Consider the following 24,838-nt stretch of genomic DNA (forward strand, 5'->3'; position numbering starts at 1 on the left):
TTATTTTGTTTTCTCCAAGCTCTGACACACCTTCCTCTCATAATCTAATAACATAATATTCGCCTTTCATTGTCATGGTTAATCCTTTCTTCATACGGTCATGACGTTAAACCAACACAAAAAGGGAAACAATTGTTGAAGCCCCACTTAGTGCAATATATTAAATTGACATACGTCGATGTATTATTTCCATGTTTTTCGACATGCTCGAAAAATATATGTACTTCTTTCATTTAAATTCACTAAATGATTTATTTTAAAATAGTGCAAAACTTATCAAAAGGGGGTTACTTCATAACGACAAGTATTCCTCCTGTAATATGATTATAAGAATAATATGATGACGAAAGCTCTAGATAAGATCGTTAAAGAATATTCTAGTCATGCTTATAATCTTGCAGAACTTTACGAGCAGCTTTATAAAACACATGGCAAGTATGACAAGGAAAATTGTTATTTACATGAATTACAATTACAATTTACAATATAATTACAATATAATTTCAATTTATTCTTGACAATCATTAGAACATCATCAAATTGTACAATCGTATATAACAATATCATTACAAGAAAAGGAGGGCAACAAAAGTTAACACTTGAAGATAAGAACCTCCAAAAAATAAAGTAATTAATTAATACACATCAGATGAAGAAGGGAAAGGCGAAATATGCACATTCACACACACACACACACCAAGAAACTTCGTCATCATCACACACAAAAGCACACCCGAACATCCATCGTCAATACATATATATATGAGGTGAGTTTGAGTTCAAATTAGGCAGAGGTACTAATAATGATCTTTTTGAGTTTGTATTTAAACGAAAAAACGGTTTTAACATGAAAAAAGCATACATTGATATCATTCCAGATTCGTGGTCCGGTAAATTGAAAAGAATTCAGAATTAGGGCTGAAGCTGTTTTAGGGTAATAAAAGTTATTAGCAGAGCGAGTATTGTATCGGTGTAAGGCATGGTCATATTGAAAAGATTTACAATATTAATGGGAGCCATATCTATATTGATTATGTAAACGATGAATAGTAAAAGTTAATTCATCATCTAAAGAAATTCAACTCTTTTAGTTATATCAAGAATTGTCAAACCTAGTTTGAATTTAACAGCAGATATATTATACGAAATGTTTGGTTTACAAAAATACACAATATGGTTTTATTTGAAATTATTATTTCTAAACATTAAAGTCTTACCTCGAAAATTTCGGCAATCTCAAAAACTTTCGATTGAATTTTGCCTGTGTGTTGAATTTTTAAATCATAAATTGAGATTTATGATATGATATTGAAAGGGTTTCTTTTATGACGGAAACAAATGTCGTATCTAAACGCAACATTATAGTGGCCCATTATTATTAGCTCGTCTTCAAGCATTTTCTGAATTCAAATATCGAACAATAATTGCAGTGAAGTATGATTTTTTTTATATCTCTTGTTTGTTGGATTATATTTAGGACAAGTCGACTTGGACGCTACTCTCCCTTTTGCCGTCATATTTCTCGTCCTGGATATCAAATGAAGGATTATCGTACTCATTGGTTGTGACCACACCCTTCTCCTCTTTATCCTTCTTATCTTCTTTACCCTCCTGATTGAGAATGTAGATGCCGTTTTTACCAGAGGAGGATTTGTCCTCGTCAGAATTTCTGTATAAAGTGGGAAAAAGCGTATATGGCCATAATAAATAAAAAACTATGGAATAACTTTCCCCAAAAATTCGAACTCCTCCATCAGCATGATCAGTAGAAATTTACCCTGAATATCTATCTTTTTTCCCAAGCATTTCAGACGCTTTCACATCGCAGAAGAACATAATAATACACATAGTTTTGCCATAATTTATCAGTATATTATTATTATAATTATTATCATTATAAATCACCAAAAGTGATTTTCATATTACAACTCTGTTGATATTCGCATACATCCACTTTTGTGTGAAGGAATCGAAATTGCGATATAACAAATGTTCAATAGATTTATCACAAAGCCATCTTATCATTAAGAAATCTATATTGTGCTTAGACATGTTAGATGATTTAAGTTTGTGATGACATCACACATTGCATTTTGTTTTAAGAGGAAATATTATATGAGGTATCTCAATTCACAGTTTATCTGTGAGCAAATTAAACTTATAATTATAGCGAAAGTTTTATGCACATATTATATTGCAGTGAATTCGAGAATTAAGTTGTGCTCAAATCTATAGTGGCCTTGAAGGGACGTCGCAAATAGACCGAATCGCGAATATTCACGACGAAATTGGCTACGAAATTCACAACGTCGCCAATTTCGTCATGAATTATTCACAACGAGGTTCACGACGTTGCCACTTTCGTCGCCAATTTGAATATCGACAACGAAAATGGTGACGAAATTCACGACATCGTAAAATTTTTCGCCAATTATTCACGACGAAATTCACGATGAGGCAAATTTAGTCGTGAATTTGTTATGCTTGTATTGGCGGTATGCAGGTTGAAACCAATTCGTCTGCTGCTAACTCCTCCACTCACAACATGGTCTACCTACCTTCATTTAGTCTAGTGCAATTCTGTCCATCAACTTTTCGCCCAACAACCATTAAGGTCCAATAACCATTTGGTCCAGTCATCACTTCGTCTAATCACCAGTTTGTCTTTGACCGTTTCGTCTCATAACTAGTTGGTCTTACATCAATTTTATTTTCGCCCAATTAACACTTAGTCTAATTAGACCAAATGGCAAATCGATCAACTGGTTATAAGACGAAATGGCAGTTAGACCATGTGGATAGTGGACGAATTGATGGTAAACCAAATGATATCAGACGAGTTGGCATTAGACCAAATGAAAATAAACCATTGAAACGACAGAACGATATATGGTCGTTTGGTCATCACCATTCGCCGTATAATTTCTGATTTCTTGTGATCGTTATCAAAAGCTATTTATTCTATTTCTTCTTTTGAAAAAAAATGAAGTCCACCCCTTAATAAATTAAAATGTAAAGATAAAAAAATAAGTCTACTTTTGGGTGCTATTATGATTTAATTTCCAAAACAGAGGAGTTGATGGTGATATTAATGGCGATGATTGCTTTTGATAGAGGTCCTGTGAGTACTGAGCTGACCGGGCTTGCCCCTTAAATTGTCGGTGAACGGTGCAGCAAACACAAGGGCACCTGGCCCCACCAGGATGTAGCTGGGAACTTCAGTGCTGGTGATGCAGGATGGTACTTGTAGTGATTTAAGATTTTATATCTAAGTAGCTGTTTGTAATGTACGTGTATAAATTTTTTGTATCCAAAGGAAATGTTGCTGCGCTAGCGCTATGAGCGTCTCTGGACGGTGTGTGCGCTGAATAAGATATCACTATTATTATTATTATTACGGTGATGACGATTATAGGAGGAGGAAGGAGATGATGATGGCGGCGTTGGTGGTGGTATCGGTTTTCCTGTGGTGATTGTAATGGTGGTGGTAATGATGAGAAGAATGACATGGTCGAAATGTTGGTTAATCAATGAAAATGATACTTAATGAATGAACTTGAATTCTTAGCCTCAAGCATTTCGTAGGCGCGGTGGCTGCAGAACATCATGATCGTATTTAAGCGGTAAAATCACATGGACTGAATCCTCAGGAAACGTCTTTTAGCCAAAAACCAGGTGAGTGAATGAAACCACAAAGCCTTCGTCATTCAAAGAATCAAACAATTTTGTCTATCTTTGCGCTTGATCGGAAATCAGTCTCGACAAACAGGTCCTCAAACAAGGGGGTCAAGAGTTCCATTATGCACGTACCGCAACAAATTCACGACGAAATTGGTGACGTCGTGAATTTCGTCGTGAATAATTCCCGACGAAATTGGCGACGCCGTGAATTTCGTCGTGAATATTCACGATTTGTTCTATTTGTGATGTCCTTTCAGGGCCACCATACAAATCCACTGCAGAGAAAGAAGGGAGTTCAGATGGACGAGGATAGTGTTTACTTACATCCCAAAATTTTCGCCTTCTTCGATGGTCTCGGGAAGTTTCTGCCCCAACGTTTCGGGCAGGAAGAGGGTGAGGAGACCGGCAATGACCGAGACAGATCCGTAGATGACCAGTGGAAGTGGAGTCCAAATCCTTGCCAGTGTGAGTATGAGTGGCGCCAATATACCAGAGATGCGTGAAAACATCGAACACGTACCCATAGCCGCACTCCTGTTGTCCACAAAGATTTTTTTTTAGTTTTTAAAAATCTGTACAGAAATGTTGAATCGTTACTGCATACAAATTTTGTTTGCGGACAAAGAACAACATCGTATTCTCGGGAGTTTGGAGGTAACTCCCTGAAAATGTATTTGTTTGTTCAACATACGATTTTGTTTTTATTTGATATTTTATCAATTAGATTTCCAATGATTATATTGCTATTGACTTGCTCATGTCGGAACTTGGTCCTTGATAACTTAATTATTCATTTGCCTGCATTAAGTTTTGATTTGTGTCACACACAAACAAAGATTATCTCGAAATATCATGGTTTAAAATGCTTTTGAAAAGGTATACCTAATGTTGGTTGGGTAGAGTTCCGCAGTATAGAGATACAGGATCGCAAATGACGCTGAAATTCCAAATTTACCAATCATGGCGACGGATGTGAGTGCAGCCCCAGGTGCTATCGATATTATTGATAGAAAGAGGAAAAGATGCAAATTTGAAACTCATTAAGAGAGGCGTGAAGCGATGAGCTTGTTTTTTTTTCCTAGGGCATATTCTATAGGGGCGCTCTGTCATATTATCACTTCTGAAAAAAAATGTTAGAAAGCAAGAAAGTACTAAAAATGTAGAAAAACACACCGGGGGCCGTTTCATGAAATGACTTGTCGGGCGTTTTGTCTGACAAGTCCCATTTTATCCGACAGTTAGCATAGGAACACTACCTCTCAGCCAATCAAAATCATGGAAAGATGTCAGATCTAACAACTAAAGTATTGATGAAATGCCCCCCCCCCCCGACTCAAATAATTCGACAAAAAAGGAAGAGAAGTGGGATGTACATAAAAGCGCCACTTTCGGGGGGAGGGGGTTGAACAGATTAGCGGTACAACGACCCCCCCCAAAAAAAAAAGGAAAAAAAGAAAAAAAAAGTAAAGTAAAAGGATATCAGATGTTAGAAGTGGGGCCACGTCAATGCCTAGCACGGTTCGAAACGGGTGCAAATTGCGGACGCGTTTTGTTCCTAAAAGGGGCCAGGGGTAAAGGGGAAATGGCGTATTAATATTGCAATAATAAGCAAACACTTCGCTTACGTATAAAAGTTGTACAGAGGCAGGCGACACCGCCTACCAACAAACATGTGCTGAGGCTTATCTTCCGACCGATGATCTTGATCTCGATAGCGAACACGGAGATTAAGTATGCCGGTACCTCGACGGCTCCTGAGACTGCGAAAGCGACGTAGTCGTTGACACCGAGGTTAGAAGTGTTTAATGATAGACCGTGGTAAACCATAGCATTCACCATCCTATTGAATAGGTAGAGATAAACTTTAATAGACCGAGGCATACCACTTACCATCATAATGAATAAATAGGGAGAAAATAACTGAAAAGCAACATTAAATCCACGGTAAATATATCCTTTTTCCAATTCTTTTTTAAAAATCCCTAATACTTGATATTATTGATATTGCTAATTCTCCTTTTGGTATCCACTACTATTAATGATAACGGTCAGGACGATAAAGGTAATTATAAAATTTCGCTAACAAACCAACAACAATAATTCAACATGCAGCAGTAATAATTAAACATGTATATGGTACCATAAACCAATACGTATTCTATATTTTAGAAAAAAATAGCTAATATAGGTATACCTAAAAAAAGCACATTAGGGAAACAACAACTAGGCATGAATGCATAGTTACCTTATAGGGATACACTTTTTTCGGCAAGATACTTTGATACCATTTTATGTCGTGTCATTAAAAAAAAGTTTCGCAACTGAGAAATAAAAAGACGTGAAATGAAAATAGTACAATCAGTCATATAATTATAATTTCCCTTTTAAGTAACATTTGCTGTCCCGTAATTCGCTTCGCTCGTTTACGATTATTTAGAAATTTCCTCCGTTAGCCATATTTGACGCCCTCAATATTACGCTATTATTGACCTCGTTCATGAAACGGTTCCCTAAATTGCAATCATACAATACTTTGACACAAAACCAATTTTACATCAAAGAAAACAAATCCAGATGAAAGCTGCCTTAAAGTTACTAACAGTAATTGAACAAATCATACATCATGTGACTGTCTTAGCACAAAGGACCACATACCAATTTTGTTGACAATAGAGCGTAACCTTACCAATAGCTTTATGAAACGCCTAACTGGTAAGCGTGAACACTTTGGTCAGTATTCTGAACTTAGCTTTAGACTAAACCCTGGTTTAAAGTTGTGGTTTAAATATGGATAGCCAATTGGGGCATCCATTTTACTAACTGATTGTTCATTATTGCCTGGAAATGACAACTGAAGTGCGTTGTTCATTATTCTTCGTTATGAATACAAAATTAGCAAGCATATAAGAAATATACAATACACATGTATTTTTTATTATTTTTGGCTCCCCATAATATAAACAAAGAATTAGACCGTGGTCTAAGTTAAACCTGACTTCAGAATATGAGCCTTAGCACGTAAAAATGATATCAAATTGATATATTTTTTTCACTCACTCAGTGTATTCCGAGGCATACAAGGGGAAAAATACAGAACAATATAAAGATTTTGTCATCGAGTTTCATAATGCCAAGAACGGGTATTGTTAGGAAGGATAAGGCCTTAACGTGACCATGGAGCTATACTCTTACTCAAAGTAGTAGGGTTATGACATACCAGTTGAAAATAAGGTTGATGGTTCTTAGTCTCATTCGAGGATAGCGGAATAAATCTAATCCTGTGGCTCTTCTTTCCTTCGGTGCAACTTCCTACATAATTAAAGAAAAACATATTAAGCAAAATGTGGAGTTTATTTTACAACCAGGTATCCGGTGAACTTACGAATATTCTTTGAGAGCACTAGAGAGCCAAATTTAACCATGAAAGGCATTTTGCACCCAATTTCGATGAAATCTTTTGAGTTTAATTTGTCTAATTTTAAATGATATATTGATTGTGAATTGTAGCCTGTGGAGCGTTTCATGAAAAAAAATAAGCCTTTCCACTGAATATCAATAACAATAGGCATATGTATAGCGCCATATTTATAGAAAAAAATCTATTCTGAGGATCAATATTATCATTACATCGGCTTTAGCCCGAGTTGCCTTTCCCAGCGCTGTGTAAAGCAATATTGTCGGGTACCCATTTACAGCACCTGCATGGGATGGGTACAGCATAATTTGTAGCTTAATCATGTTAATTACGGCATGGCTAGGATTCTGTTTCAAAGTCCCGCGATAAATTTACTGGGCCAGCACGCTCATTGCTATTGGGAGGAAAATCCTTGTTCTGATTCATGGCCCTGTGCATGCAAATAACGTCAGTTAGAAACAATGGCCAGAAGTTATGTAATGCTTCACACGTGCCCTTCAAAGAAAAAAATAAAGGAGCTATGAATTCATAAAGATTTGCTTTTGTGACGTAACAGACGAGCAGCTCCCTAGTGTGTTGTATGTTATAGACTTTGAAAATGTCATTTTCTTAAAAAAAAATAAAAGTGATCTCATTTGTACGGGGCTTACATCATCAGATTATTTATTTCATACCTCCTCCTGTGAAAAGAGAACAAAATCTATTCATCATGCTGCATCAAACGGTTGTAATTTATGAGAACAATAATAATAATAAATGAGATTCCTGAGGAGTCAAATCAAATATATGGAACTGATATCACATAATAGGGAGCTGCTCGAATGAAAATTTAAAAATCGTAACTCCCTAATTCTTTAATGGATTTTTAGAAAAGCTGCATGATTTTTTTTCTACATTTTTGTTCGGATCTTAGTAAAAACAACTTGTTGCAAGTTCCCCTTTGATGGCATGCTTACTTGTTCTTTCTTGAATTCATTGCTGAAGATCGGACCTGACAGAGATTTGTTGTTGGAGTCTGCGATTTTTTCCAAGGTCTTTTCTGCTTTATCGTACCTTCCCACCGATATTTGCCAACGCACAGATTCAGGAAGAAAGCTGACAAGGAAGAATAATAAAAAAAAATGAATCACCGGTATATAGCAACTACGCGATCTAGGAGTGAGGTCCGATAACTAGTTCAATCTGTAGCTTCTCCAGTCGTATTTTTAGAAAATATCATTTATAACTAAAGTGTTGACAATCAAACACCTCTGCTAGAATTCAAACCTAACTTTAGCATGTGTCCAATTAAGAATAAGATAGATAGGGAGGAAATCTTTTCAGGAAAGTTACACACCTCCAAAGTTGCTCAAGGATCAAATAGATTCTTCAAGTATGAAAAGTACGAAAATGTTAAACATGCGTATTGGATCCTTTTTAGACTGCATCAATTTCAACCATTCCTCTCTGTGAATGAATTGGTAAGGGATATGCTTTATTTTTCTAAGCAAATTTAAAAAAAAATTGCCAACCGGGTTTGGTAGTTCGAACTATGAGAACATGGAGAAATGACACTACGTTCAAATGAACCCCTTTGACATGTTTGTGGTTTTCAACCATTTCTTTTTAGCCACTCTTTCTAGGGGGGCCCCAAAGTAATGAAAAATCGCATTAACTCTAAAATGTATAAATTGAGTTTTGGTTGCTTTTATGTTTGTTTTTGTTTCATGCACTTCCAAAGCACTTAAATGTATAATTATGTTAATTTTTCTAATCCGACTATTTCTATTTGACATCTGAATTTATGAAAATGGAAAAAGTAAATCAAACAGTGAACTAGTCTGAAATATGAAGATAATCTATTTGTCCATGTTCGCTGTGGTTAAATAATGCTAAGTTTCAATAATCAAAAGGTCTGGTATAATATTTATGAATCTTGCCTCTGTATGTAGGCCAAAAAGAAAATGACAGCAATGATTCCAATGGTTTGTTTACATTTTGTTATTTTATGTGTGTATACTGATAAGTTAGCGACCTTATAAAAATCAAAATAATAACACTATAAAAGTCGTTAAAACGTGATAAAATAGTGATAAGTATTTAAACACACTTACAACATCAAGACTATGTAGATAAGTGCTGGCGAAGCGCAAATTAGTTCTAAGGTTCTCCAGTATCGCACAAAGTACGCAATCCCCGCAAGACACACGTAGCCAATAGCAAAAGGCACTACGAACATTATACCAGTGACATTACGTTTCGATGGCCCGACGAACTCAGTTCCTAGAAAGAACAAATTAGAAGAGGGGAAACATAATGAGAAAATTGTAACGACTTAAAGAATAGCACTTTGTGATAACGAAAAAATGTTTATAATCAATTGCTATGGCGGCAGACCGTAGATCAAGATCCGTTCAGGGGTTGAATCACAGTTGAGGTGTACCGCAAGGTGCAATATTTGAACCCATCCCTTTCTTAGATTAAAATATGTGCAATGGTATAATAATCAATATTGGTAAACAGCCATCTACCGATACACACTCACATTAACGAACAAGAATAGATGTCGAAAGATAAATTGTATAATAAATGGGAAAAAGCATGATTTGTGGAGTATTTTGTGGGAAATAAGGTGCGCGGGGCGCGATTGTTTTGACTAATAATTATTGGTTCGCAAGGATACCCCGGGAAAGGTGCGTAAAGTAAGTCGTTGGATTATTTGCCTATATCGGATAAATTGAAATCAAAACCTTTCTCAATTCTATTTCGAACAATAAAATGCGGAGTATGGATGGTTGATTAAGGGTTTAAGCCTTCCCTCTACATCACCCTTTTATCTTTTCACATTAACAAAACTCTGTAATTCTCTTGACAGAGTAATAAAAGAGGCAGCTAATCTGAACCGATTTTAATTACACATCAAAAAAAGTCTTCTCAATTCTTAATGATTCGATCAAATATTTTGTAAACTTCCTACTTATCCATGGTAGAATTGATTATTTTAAAGTCAATATTTAATTTGTATATTGTGTATGAGTTACAGTGTTTATATCTATATAAGTTTATAGACTTACATGATATTACCCTTGTAAAAAATTGATAGGGGTCTGCATATTACAAGCTTTGCTTTTCAGTAGACCCCTCCACTTTTTTCATTTCATTGGTACATTTCAACCCTGCATAAGTTATGAAGTTTACCTCTTTTAAATGTAAAATTATTTATTATGAAATGTATTTTGAGGATTTGTGGAATATGAATAAATAAATACATAATTAAATAAATAAATGAATAAATAAATAAGTAAATAGATAAATAAATAAAATTATTAATCTTCCCTCAATCTCCCACCCACCCCCTCGCTTTTTCCTTTTGGCGAACAATGAAACTATTGTCCAGGACACATATAGCCCTACCCTTGATATGCCGGGATTGAAGTGAGGGGAGGAGCGAGCGAGAGAGGGAGAGAGTGCGATGTATATACGAGGGAGAGTCTCGGGGAGAGAGAGAAGGAGAACGAAGGGGGGAATGAAAGCGGGTTGAGAAGAGGAAAATACCAGACGTCTTGAAGGAATTCTATATATCTTACCCACGATGAAAGAGATAATGTAGATGGAGATGGCAGCATACCCCTGGAAGAACCGTAGAACAGTGAAGACATACCAATTTGGTGAGAATGCCAAAGCAACACCGACAACAAGCCGAACAACCATCAGTACCATCAACGTCCACCATCGTCCCACACTTTGTATAAAAGTAACAAAACATGTAATTGATAAAAGTAATATTTTGAGGTAAAACGAATCAAGCCTATCTGAAAACTAATACTTATTGAATTATCATCATCGCCATCGTCATATTTATCACTATTATTATCACAATTATCATCATCATAATCATCATAATATTTTTTACCAACCTGGTGGGTGGTTCATAAAGCTGTTCGTAAGTTAAGAGAAACTTTGAGAACAACTGGCGATCCTTTAATTCTTCTGATGGTAAATGATATTCACCATTAAATGTTCATTGGTTATAATACAGCGTGTAAAAAACGATCAACAGTCGTTCTGTTTCTCGTTTCTCGTAACCTACGAACAGCTTTATTAAAGAGAAATGCCAGTAGTTGCAGTAAACACTGATTTCATGAGAAAGTCTGTAAAACAAGGCTTAGCTGTCACTATATCATCGAGGATCTAGATCTGGTACAGTTACATAAACTGAACTTTGTGAAATCTTGAAATCTAGGCTGAAAAATGTTCACACTGAAGATCACCAACACAGATAGGCACACGTGGGACAGTGTATTTTATTGCTGGAATAAAGACCCGACGGAATTAGTGACCGAATTCGTGCTTATTTTGCTTATTTCTCAGCAATTACACAAGTTCTTTCAGAATCCTTCGGCACATATTTTTTATTCATACAAACAGACACTTGGGTGGTCATTATTCTGTAAAAAGTCATTTTTAGATTGTTACCAAAACTGGAATTTATCTTTAACTTGCCCCTGGCTTATTTTACCCATAAAATGTAAGAATAGATCAAACCCGCGTGCAGTCAACAATATCATTGCAAACATGAGTAGAAAAAACCCATCTTATCAGATTGTATTAAAACCATGATGTAGATTTTGTAAATATCACCCGTTTATTATGTTTATGGAATGAAAAGGCGGTAAGCTTACACATCGGCCAGTGAACCGTTGATAATCGAACCGGCTAAATATCCGGCGTAGAAAACGGATTGAGATACTTGAAAAAGATCTCCCTTGTCACACACCAGGTCATACTGTGGAATCAATAAATGAGTGGAAGTCAGATAGAAAGAGAGAGTTTATTTGGGTGTAGAATCAATTGCAACAAAGTGAATTAATTATTTAGGTAACAACAAACTATATAAACATGTTATGATTATTATTACAACTACAAATAACAAATAAAATGACGATAATTGATTTGGATTTTGGTGTGAAAGTATAATCTTTGTAAAAAATAAAATTCAATGATTTTACCTTGAGAGAAATGTATAGAAATAAGATTATGTGTTCGAAATGGTCGCTTACTAAGCAAATCATATTCGGCTCATGTTTCTTCAGAAAAAAAAATCATATACCGAATGTAATGCTAAAAATATTATTTTATCTTATTTTACTCTATTGTTTTGTAAGGCTTTTTCAGTTCTCAACGTATTGTTAACCAAACACTGTGTCACAACCCTATATCTTCATAGAAAGAAGAAGAGAAACAACCCTCGCCTAACCCATGTTCGTTATGACATAAATAAACTTACATCAGTGACAATGGACGATTTGTATTGACTTCTGTCGTACACCCATCCGTCGTCGCATTCGATGACTTGCGATGTCGGCCAGCTGTGGTCATTGAATGGATCGACGCTTGGATCAAACGCAACACCAGACACGTTGTATTTCACGCACTGCGCGTACACGAGTTCGTTGTCGGTCGTGTAGTTGACGGGTATGCTGGCGTTCTTCATAGCGAGCATGCACGATTTGTCGCTGAGTCCGGCAGCGCTGCAGTCGAAGTCGTTCCATTGTGGCACCTGGTTAAGAATAATTTTAACGGTTAATTTTCGACGGAGCTACATGCAGGTAAGAAAAGTACCAACAAAATGATGTAAAGAAAATAGTCAAATAAAAATCAGAGGGCGTAATTTAAGAAATATTGCACCATTTTATTTTCTCTATATAGCCTTTAAAAGTGAACATCATGTAGTATTGTGCACATTATCTGACCGCGTTGGTTGAATAGCAATTATTACAAAAGCTAATATTTCAATGATTCTTTATTGATTGGGAGTTCACACAAAACTATTTCAATAGAAAGAGAAAATCGAACGAGGATATTAATTTTAAAAATGAGAAACTTTTGTGAGATGAGAACGGTGAGAAAGAGGACGAAGACCAAGTGATGAATCACCTCGTACTGTAATGCCCCTTGTCACACAATACTGAATCGCAACTGAAACTTGTTTCTAAAGGCCTTGTCACACCGCACTTACGAATGCAGAGAGGATTTATAACGGAAACGAATCTTGCCATCCGTTGGAAAACGTTATGTATCCGTTGTGTACTCTTTGCATACGTGTGTCATACGCTCAATATCCGTCGAGTATCTGTCCACTGGGATTTTATTGTTCGCCCATCTTGCTCATTGTCTGGAGCGGATGAAAACGGATGGAGCCACCCCGAAATTTTGCTTGTCCGCTGTATCCTTTATCAATACGTTTTGTATCCGTCGGCCAGTGGGACCAGGCCTTTAAGGCGGACACAATAACGTTTTCCAACGGATGACAAGATTCTTTTCCGTTTTACATCCTCTCTGCATCCGTAATTGTACTGGCCGACGGACACAAAACGTTTTCATAACGGATACAGCGGACTAGCAAAATTTCGGGGTGATTCCATCTGTTTTTATCCGCATCAGAAAAATGGATAAAATAGGTGAACAATGAAATAGTGATCTCAATTTTAGAGCAGTTATAACTTTCTTATTGCTTGTCTGATTTCTTTCAAACTTTCACCATTTTGTTTAAACTATTTTTCTCCTTCCCAATGCAACATTTTATGGCTAAGGCTGGATTCCCCTTTAACTATTTGATCAACAAGAGAAAGGGTGGAAGAGGTGTAATCGAGACCATTGATGATTAATCCATGGTGACAACAAACCTACTTTAATTTGTTTTCAAAACCTGATTCCTTTACAGTTACAACTTCACCAATACATTTCAACCGCATTTAAATATCAGGTATAGTATATGACTGGCAACCCTCATCTAACATTATGACTGGCGAACCCCTTCTACTATTATGACTGTCGACCCTCATCCACTTTTATGACTGGCGACCCTCATCCACTATTATGACTGGCGAACCCCATCTACTATTATGAATAGCGACCCTCATCTACAATTATGACTGGCGAACCCTTTCTACTATTATGACTGGCGACCCTCATCCATTATTATGACTGGCGAACCCTTCCTACTATTATGACTGGCGACCCTCATCCATTATTATGACTGGCGAACCCCTTCTACTATTATGACTGGCGACCCTCCTCCACTTTTATGACTGGCGAACCCCTTCTTCCATTATGACTGGCGACCTTCATCTTCCATTATGACTGGCGAACCCCTTCTACTCTTATGAATAGCGACCCTCATCTACCATTATGACTGGCGAACCCCATCTACTATTATGAATAGCGACCCTCATCTACCATTATGACTGGCGAACCCCTTCTACTATTATGTCTGGCGACCCTCATCCACTATTATGAATGGCGACCCTTATGATGAACGAACCCTTTTCCTCCTTATGACTGGCGACCCTCTTTCTTGATTATGACTAGCGACCCTCTTGTTTGATTATGAATGGCGACCCCCATCGTTGATTATGACTAGCGACCTCTGTGAACAAAGCCCCTAATGAATAGCGACCCTTATGACTATTATGACTAGCGGTCTTTATAACTAGCGGGTATTATGACCAGTGGTCCTTATGACTGGCGGGTGGACCCCTGTGGTACGCATTTAGGATAGTTGGTTGAATGCACAACATTTTTGTAGCTCATCCCGATATAGCATGTTGTTCTGTTATTGTTGCCTGAAAAAAATAATAATAAAATACAACAGAAAATAGAGCGTGGACGGCAAATTAAAAGAAAGATTTAAATACTCGATGTCAATGTGGGCGTCGTTTGATTGTTCTCATTTTATTAAATTGACCTGTTTTTGTAGTGGAATTGACCTTTTGACATTGTTTAATGACTGAATTTTTAACGATTTGACAAGCTGGAAAACTTCCTCTTGAATATTATGTCCTTGTCATAGACGCACTCAATCATGCAAATCAAAGAACAATACAATAGAATACAATACAATAAAGTGCTATTGTTGCAAGGGCGTTGGAAATATATCATTTTAGGGATAAAAGGACGTTATGTTAAAAAGATAACTCCTAGATATTTGACGAAGAATCATTGAGGAATATACCCCTTCCATTATAATATCCATTTACCACATTATTTGCGATAAACATAGGTGCATGGCTAAGGAAATTTTTTCTTCCAACACAAAATGGAAAGACAGTATCAGTTATCAGGTCCGGGGTTTAAATCCCATCGCAGCCGTTGCGTCCTTTGGCATGGCGTTTATCCATATTTACCACTCTCCACCCAGGTGTAGAGAATGGGTACCCGGTAGGAAGGAATTCATTGAATACCCGAGCACCCGATCAGGGTAGCCATGCTGAAGCCAGGGTAATAGCATATAGCGCTTAAAAACATTTGTATTCAGCACTACATAAATGTTGCATTTTATTATTGCTATTATCTTAATTTTATTATTATCATTACTACTACCACTACTATTACTACACATCAATTTCAAGCTCCAAGCTTAAGATGAAGGCCTCCCACATTTCAAAATGTACTATGTTTTATATGTATATATATATATATATATATATATATATATATATATATATATATATATATATATATATATGACTTTATCTGCTATTTTTGTAAGAATTAAAAAAAATCAGGTGTAAATATATTTTGATTAGATTATTAGATTGTATATATGTATATGTTATTAATTATATCATTTACTTATGTTAAGCTATTAAAGAAAAAAAATATTTCACTTGTATATGATTTTATTGGAATGTGGAAATAAATAAATCAAATAAATCAATACTTCTACTACTATTATTATTTTTTCATTGCTGTCATTTTTACTATTATCATATGCAAAAAAAATTAAAAAGTTGCAGGTGATCCGTGCCTGGCAAATCATCATATAATCGTAATCTTCGGCGCTATTCGAGAGAAAAGTGAACAATTACCTTTGACCATTCTGTTCCTTTTTTGAAAAGGTTAAAGAACTCATGTTATTATTTTTGTATCCGATAGAAGGAAATGAACCTACACTGTTGACAGCAATCATCATTGTTTAGTACCGGAGTTCCTCTGATTTAACAAGAAAAAAGTAACGATTTATCAAGATGTGGCCATACTTACCAGGCCCCCTTTGAATAAAACATCATAAATTATTACAATGGTTTCCAGTTACTGTAAGATCTGACATTCGAGTGGCTGCTATCAAATCTGTAGCGGACATTTCTTTTTTTTAATCGACATCACGTTGTTTTGAGCTCTTTGTTCCCTGATGATAATCAAAGTTGTCATTGGATACATTAAATTTGCACAGGGTTAGTTAGCAAAACAAACTCTTTCCGCATGTACTACGATGCACTTTCAAGTGTTGGGGTCATTCTAACATTATGAAAACAATTCGAATTACACTGATTCATACCGGATGGCACCGGTGACACGACATTTTCTCCGGCGACACTTGCTCTTGACTCTAATAAATAATACTGTCCACTTACCAATTGGTTAAAACTTTATCCAATTCTGGGTAGTTTTAAACCAATAATGTGTGTTTTGAATATAAACTACACAGTATTGGTTGAAAACTACCCAGAGTTGGATATCTTTTAAAAACAAATTATTGTGCGCACAGAATGCTGCCAAAAATTTTGAGAGTGTCGGTTAGGGTTGCGATAGGGTGTTGTGTTAGGTTTAGTGTGAAGTTTAAGAAAGACTATAGTGTTAAATCCGGGGTTGAAGTTTGTAATTCCATTGCAGCGGAGTAATTGTCTAAGGAGCACATGTAATCTAAGGAGCACATGTAATGGAACCCTTTTCACCAACCCGTCACATCCTCGATAAAATAGAATGCCAATAATGTCATTATTGTAGAACATTTATGTATAAACGAAAGGTTGTCAGTACGGAGAACACTTAGAATATTCATCTGGGGCCTGTTGCATAAAACTTTTTACCTGAGAAAACTCTGGTTAAAACTGAAAACTAAGGTTAGTCTGATTTTTGCCATTGACTTTAACACAGGGCAAAAACTCCGGTAAAAACAACCTGAGTTTTTTCAGGTAAAAAGTTTTATGCAACGGGCCCCTGGTGATCGAAATTAGAAGGGAAAATATCACGTCATAACTGACCTAGCATTATTCGCTGCATTATTATCTCCATGATTGTCCAGTCAATCTTGCACAAAATTGCAGATAAATGAACTCATAAAAAATTCTTCTATAAGAAGTTCTTTGGCAAAGGATGCATATGTGCTCAATATCTTTGCCTCTTTTCGGCAATAATGAAAATAACATAATAAATATTGATACCTGTAACTGATCTTTGAATGCCTGCAATCTAATTGTGTCTATATGAAGAAAGAAATATTGCAATAATACGACCCAATAAACAGAAACAGCAAGTGCAAATTAATAGATTTATGACACATCAAATAATGGGGTATGTTTGCGAGGATTTTATTGATGTTTATATTGAACTTGCATTTCAGTGCGGTAAGGCATGATCAAAGGTGACTGAATTCGATATGATAAGTCGGCCTCCTATTAATGCCGGAGACAGAAAACGCAAGCATACCATAATTTTTTTTCCTAAAGCCGTCGGTCCTCTGCATATTTGCTTGCTTAAAAGCATTCATGCTTTCTTAGCAATCAATAAAAAAAACATCACTACCACCACTTTTTTAAACTTTCTTTGCTGTTGCGGTGATTTGTTAATTCGAATGTACTCAATATCTCGGTATGATAATAAAATATTCCTGACATGTTAATGATATTCACTTCATGAAAAATCTCAAATCATGTACAGTTAAAGTCAGTAAAATCTCACTTCTTTAGACGTGATAGACTGTGTAATTGTGATTCATGGAAAGTGTGAGTACTTATCGGTAGGCACACTAAATAGCTTGGGTACATCGGAATCTTCTGATAGGGGAAACCAGGTTATTATGATTGGAGGGGGGGGTGAGAGGAGACGACCGAAAGATATAATCATATATCTTTAAATAAGGTACATACGGCCAAGGGAACGATTTTTGAAGTGGAAGTGCAGATTTGGGGAAAAAATGACATGCCAAAAAAAGGAATTTTCTTCAAAATGAAGGTGATTTTAGTCAGTAAAGAATTGACAAGCCAAAAAAAAAAGAAAACAGAAAAGGGAGTTTTGCTGAAAAAATTTAGCGTGATTCGTGTCAAGTTCCTACATTGTAGCAAGTACCAACCTAATTTCCAGTGGGTACTGTCTAAGTTGTAATAGCGGGTGCTTCAGCACCACCGCTTCCCAGTGCCATGTTTTTTTCCCTTCATAATCAACAACAAAAGCAGTAGCATCATCATCATCGTCATCATCAACAACATCATCATCATTAACAACAATATAGTCATCATCAACAACAGCATCATTGCCGTCGCCATCAGATCATCGTCTTCATCGTCGTCATTGTCATCATCATAAATCATATCACCACACAGCAAAAACTGTGGTGTTAACTAGTGTACATAGAGGACCACACCAGTTGTTTTACACCGGTGTTAAATTGGTGGTGTTAGTTTTACACCCATAGGTGTTATTACAACACCATTGGTTGTTATATATTTACACTCTTTGGTGTAATGTTCATTCTCTAGGGTGTAGTTTTAACACCTCAGGGTGTGGTCCTCTATTAACACCAACTGGTGTAGTTTTAACACTACAGTTTTTACAGTGCACCCTCATCATCATCCTTATCACCCTGTCATGCCCATCATTGGTCTCCGTTATCGCATGGACCTATCTCGTAATAGGTCCATGGTTATCGTCTTTGTCATCATTATCATCAGCAAGTAGCAGCACCAGCAGGCCACCCCAACATCACGATTACAGTCATCATAACAAGCACCACGAGAAGTTACTCACCGCGCACCAGTGGTCCGATGTTGCTGCAAGGAAAACGGTAATCATTGACTGCCACGAGGAAGTGAAAACAATCAGACATAAGATGGCAAAAACCCTCTTCTGAAAAGACCCGAACTGACCAATGTCCACCAAAATATCGTCCAAACGAACCATGATTAATGGATGGGTTTGGTAACAGGCGAATGAAAATTTTGATTTTGATTACAGTATCGTGTTTTAAAAGAAAGAACCTGCATGGGCTTCGATCTAGCAAGCTTCCGCCTGCCTGCATCACTACCTTGCAGTAGCAAAGTACAAAGATGTCTTTCCTGGGTTAGACCCCTTTAAAATGAGGCCGGATTCGATTTTTTTACTACCCTGGGCTTACAAATATTTGTGATTGGTCCGACCAACCACGACTCCAGAAACAAGCAAATTCGATATCTCAAATGCATGTTTTTTTCAAAATATTTCAAGAAAAATTTGTTGTGTATTCATTCGTGCAACGTTTTGTGTGCTTCTTTTTGTTTATACAAAGGACATTAGGCAAATTCCCGGTAGAAAAAAGTACATTAGTGGATTTCCACACAATTAAGATTGATCGGATCAATTAAAACTCTTTGGAGCACGGGGTCCTGGAACAATTGTTGACAAATGACAAAGAATGTGTTATTTTGGTATTAGGTTCTGTTGGTTATACTTAGGAGTATTTCTTTTACAACTAAGCGCATGAACTTTCACCCAAAATAGGAAAGAAAACCAGAAGTCTGCCAAAGTAATTCAAAGCTACTTTCTGACTTTTGTAATGACGCTGACGCTTAAAGGAGAAGAATGGAGACTATGGACTGTGACCCTGCGGTTAGAGTGTCCCCCACCCTCGAATTTTGGTTTTCTTTTTGTAATACTAGCGGCCTATGAGAGAGGACCATCTGCCCGTCCAACTCCTTCCCCTCCTTCCCTTAGAAGGACCAACAATGTTACGACTCGCCGCGCAAGAAGGGACAAGCAGTTGCCTCCTACATGTATCTCTGGAGGAAGGTGTGCTAAAAGCAGGCGCGCCGGAACACTTTCAGTTTTTTTTTTTTGGGGGGGGCAAAATCCCGAAGGGGGCACAATATTTTTGACAGCGTGAGATACCGAAGCGATCGAGCGGGAGAGGGCGTGGGACCCCCCCCCCCCCACGGTAAGGACTTTGTGGAAAAAATGGAGTTTAAAAGTTACGTTTCTAAGAGAATTCAAAAATAAATTTCTTGAGAATTAAACATAGAATTCACTACAAAAGACTATACTCAGAGCTTATGAGAACCTATGAAATCTACGCGCAAAACGATCGCTTAATTCGGAATGTGGTTTTCGTGTCTGATCAATTAAATTACGTAATACGCTTATATTGACTAAAAATACCAGAAATTACATTTTTCATGCAATATCCTTTCAGAAATTTTTATTTATGTAAATTTACATACACGGACGACGCGAGAGAGCACAATTATCATAAGTTTCAAGGAGTGTATTAAGCAGAAGAAGCGTAACAGAAACAAAATACATTTAATGTCTTTTAAAAGTCAAAATGTCATACTGTTCTGACGTGGCAGACGACGATAAGCGCTCGAATCCCCATTCTATTTAAATCGTTTCTGACCTCAGCATTGGAGAGAGTCCCTGATTATCCATGCATAGGCAAAACGTTTCATATTTTGTAACTGGAGGAAAAAGAAATATGACCTGCTTAATTATTGTCTAACAATTTAAAACTTTTCTGAAAATGTAAAACATTACTCGATTTATGTGTTTCCTTTGGCATGTTTTGTATGGCTGGGAAGCATTTTTGGATGACCCCTTCAAAATCTTCCTCACATATTTTCTGGGGAAAATGTGACCATAACTAGGAAATGATGAATATCAAATTCCAGGAAATATTCATTTGTAAATAATCATGAATTAACAAACTACGGCAGTTCATAATGTACATTATGCAACATTATTTAGAAGAAAACAATTACATTCCAACAGCGGATGTGGTTGACGGTACACCATGTGGAGTTTTCGAAAAAGTGGATAGAGGAAGAAGTGAAATTGATAGGAGGAAGTAGACAGTTGATAGTCGAGTATTTTTGGGGGTAACTGATAAAGACAGTAAACCAGAAAAGGTTGAAGACTTGAAGAGGCTTGATTAGCTGATAGATGAGTACTCCTGCTCTGCACTCCATTCGCCGACTCAAGCTAGCATCTTCTCATTTATCCAATAAGCAACTACTCAATCCTCTATAACTCTTTAAACATTTCGGTTTTACAGCTATTTTCAGATTCCATATGTTGCCCGAGTAACTAGCGTTCACGCGCGTTGGTGATATCGGATCCGGGGAGCGTTTCATGAAAGGACTTGTAGGACGTTTTATCCGACAAGTCCTGTTTTATCCAACAGTTACTATGGTAACAATGCTTCTCAACCAATCAGAATACAGGAAAGTTATCAGAGCTTACAACTTGTCGGACGAAAATATTGATGAAACACCATCCCGGTCTGAGCGTTTATGGGCGACCGCGCGTTTGTTAGCCGACACAGCCAGCATGCATTGTTGAACCACTTTCAATTTGCCATTCGGTTTTAGTCTGAAATGTATTCATTAAAAGGTTAAACGTTATCACACTGTAATAAGATGGAAAGGGGCTTATCAAAGGTATGTTTCACAGAGGGACATGTTCGTCAAAAGACGCAAGGCTTACTATGATGTGTAATTGCCCCGTCAGGGGCAAAAATTTTTCATTTTTGACAAAAGAAATGACAATTCTTAGGCAGAAAAGTGCCTTCATCGTTTACTTTTGTCCTTAAATAATATCATTTTTCTACTTTTAGGGGGGCACATGGGGGGGGGGCAAAATCTCATTTTGCCCCCAAAAAAATTTCTTTGGGGGGGCAAGTGCCCCCCCCCCCCCGCTTCCGGCGCCCTTGGCTAAAAGGGTTTATCTGTCAAGGAATTGAATAACAAAAAAAAATAGCAAATTTTCACTATTTTCTAAAAGAAAAGTGCACACCTAGTTACCAAGAATGCGAAATGCATTTACATTTATTTGCATGCAGGAAGAGCAATGTCGATGAAACGCCTTGCTCATAGCCATAGCTTGTGTCGCGACCGGGAATCGAACCCTGGACTTTCAATCTACAGTGTGTCACAGAAAAAAGGAAACCGGGATACCTACATATTTTTTCTTCAAAGGCAAATCATATATAATTTTTCATTTACACCGTCATGCAATTCAAATATTCTTTTACATTTTTATACCGAATATATGACGAACACTTCTCGCATTAATGAGCTAGACGAGTTTGACATTTTAAAATCAGGTTGCGTATAGAAAATGGAACAAGATTGGTTCGTGATACGACAATCGTGCTTATTCGACGATTGGCTCATTAGCATTTCTTTTGCATTCTGTGTTAAGTTTCTCTCGCCGATCCCTGAAGTGAGATATCAGATTAAAACGTGAGTTTCTACGCAAATCGTTTCTAATAGCCTTCAATATTTATTGTTAGTAATCTACCGTGCGTGAGTGATTTGCTAAGCTGTTGGTCTAAAATTAAATATGAGATTCCACTCTTACCATATTATAGTAAAAACATGTTTAACAATTTGGAAATCTATCTCGTCTAAGAATGTTTTTCCTTTTTGTGGGACGAACTGCATAGTCAGGCACTTGGACCGGGGCAAGTAGTCCCTGAAATGAACCCCAAAACAAGTACAGCGATATTTTATTGTTATTTCACGGTATTGTCGGTCGTCGGTTTTGCCTTTTATACACATCGCAAATGGACTCTAAACACGTAATGTTTGAGGCAAAAAAGAACATCCTTTATAAAACTTTTAAATTTTGTTTTATTATCCACGCAAATTTGACCCTAAACACGTAACTTTCCTAGCGAAATAGATACCCTTCTTTCATTATTTTTGTGTTTTTACACCCTTATCACGTTACGTACGTAACGTGGCCTATCTTGAAATATACATTATTTTTTACGTATTTCTTTGGTCGCGCATGTTATCCACTCGTCAATGTAACTGGCCCCCGGGACCTTGGACTACTCGGCCACGGCACCCCCAACATATATATGTAAAGCGATCATGCCAGTGCACAAAGGTGCAAATGCACAGCCTTTATACTTTTGTTCACCAGCAGTTACTAGGTTTGAAGACAGTCATTTTTCCTTATTTTTAAATTTGCCCCTTTTTTGTACTTCTCTTAGTTCTCTTTACTTTTATGTCTTACTCTCTTAAGCGCCTTGAGCATTTAATCAAAATGGAAAAGACTCTATATAAATAATATGTATTATTATTATTATACAAAAAATCAGTCGGTGGCTGCGCTCTTGTGTAAAGGACAAACGATATACTTTTCAAGCAATTAAAATTGCTGCATTGCACATGGTTTATCATGAAGTAGTGACGAATTTGCACTTCCATTGGGTGCACGACAGATTGCCACTCCAAAAACAGTAAAGTTTGAACCATCCGGCGCTCCATAACCTCTCCTCAGCAATAGTGGCGTACACGCTAAAAACTGAAATGCTAGATAAGCACTTGGAAGGTTGAGGAGTGACATCCTTTTCCAAATGTTGCATTTAGTTTACCATTTTATGCTCGTTCCCACTGTCGTGGGATCCGTTACGAAAGTCGCGATTGTCCTTCCGTAACCGATTGCGATAATTTTTGAACCATTCAAAAATATTCTGCAGTACGATTGCCACGACTAATCTGATACGACCATACGATTAAGACCGCCGATTCATTCGTGACGCGAATCGTGAAAGTGGAAACAAGGTATTAAATGGTTCCGATCCAACTGTTTAACTGTAGGATGGAGCTTTACGTGGGATTGAAAAAAAATGAGCATAATATAGGCAGCTTGTGTGATCATGGAGATGACACGCCGCGGTGGTGGTGGTTGGAGGGGGGGGGGGGTTGCACTCCAGCGCTAGTCTTCAGGCACAGACATTGATTAAAAAATTATACACAGCAAAAAACTGTGGTGTTAACCGGTGTACATAGAGGACCACACCAGTTATTTTACATCGGTGTTAAATTGGTGGTGCTAACTTTACACCTATAGGTGTTATTACAACACCTATGGTTGTTTACATTTACACTCTTTGGTGTTATGTTCAATCTCTAGGGTGTTATTTTAACACCTAAGGGTGCGGTCCTCTATTAACACCAATTGGTGTCAGTTTCAACACCACAGTTTTTACAGTGTGGGGTGTGCGCTCTTCGACTGAGCCAACATGTCCGTAATAGTATATCTGAAAATATTTGTGAAACGACCGAGAAGAACATTTCCGATTTTTACCAGTGAAATAAAAATGATGCAGGGTATTTTGTGTCAGTGGCGCAGCCAACGCGAGCAAGAAATATGCTGAGATTTTCCTTTGAATCTGTGCGTGTTTTAATTTTTTTCAATAGGGCAGTAATGTAAAAGTGTGTTGCAAGTGAAAGGGCGTTTGTGTGTGAAGGAGCGTAGCTACCGATCAAGAATTTATTCACATTCAGATTTATTTCCAACAGAAATGAATTAAATATTGATACAAATCATTTTCATACAATATAACAAATATTGGCGATACAAACCATTCTCATTATATCGTATGAAAAACATCCATGATAATTATCATATAAAGATATATACAAAATATGGTGCATTTCGTAGACAAATTATAATATATAATTTAAATAGAAAAAATGTATCTGTGGACAAGGGCGCCGGAAGCGGGGGGGGGGCAGGGGGGCACTTGCCCCCCAAAGAAAATTTGGGGGGGGGGCAAAACGAGATTTTGCCCCCCCCCCCATGTGCCCCCCTAAAAGTAAAAAAATTATATTAGTTAAGGACAAAAGTTAACCATCAAGGCACTTTTCTGCCTAAGAATTGTCATTTCCATTGTCAAAAATGAAAAAATTTCACCCCTGACGGGGCAATTACACATCA

General features: G+C 37.0%; 1 protein-coding gene across 1 annotated transcript; it reads right to left on the reverse strand.

Annotated features, from left to right (window-relative positions):
- Positions 1 to 1,288: 1,288 nt before the first annotated feature.
- Positions 1,289 to 19,152, reverse strand: LOC121412648 (organic cation transporter protein-like). The gene is made up of 11 exons (XM_041605424.1): positions 18,884 to 19,152; positions 12,363 to 12,635; positions 11,758 to 11,861; positions 10,663 to 10,817; positions 9,190 to 9,358; positions 8,053 to 8,191; positions 6,899 to 6,990; positions 5,307 to 5,521; positions 4,564 to 4,672; positions 4,006 to 4,215; positions 1,289 to 1,669 (listed from the first exon to the last, which is right to left on the reverse strand). Exons 1-11 carry the CDS (start codon positions 19,034 to 19,036, stop codon positions 1,474 to 1,476), a joined length of 1,815 nt encoding a protein of 604 aa, XP_041461358.1. The 5' UTR covers positions 19,037 to 19,152; the 3' UTR covers positions 1,289 to 1,473.
- Positions 19,153 to 24,838: the final 5,686 nt, after the last annotated feature.

Source organism: Lytechinus variegatus, chromosome 4, assembly GCF_018143015.1.
Source record: "Lytechinus variegatus isolate NC3 chromosome 4, Lvar_3.0, whole genome shotgun sequence".
In the NCBI taxonomy this organism is placed as follows: domain Eukaryota; kingdom Metazoa; phylum Echinodermata; class Echinoidea; order Temnopleuroida; family Toxopneustidae; genus Lytechinus; species Lytechinus variegatus.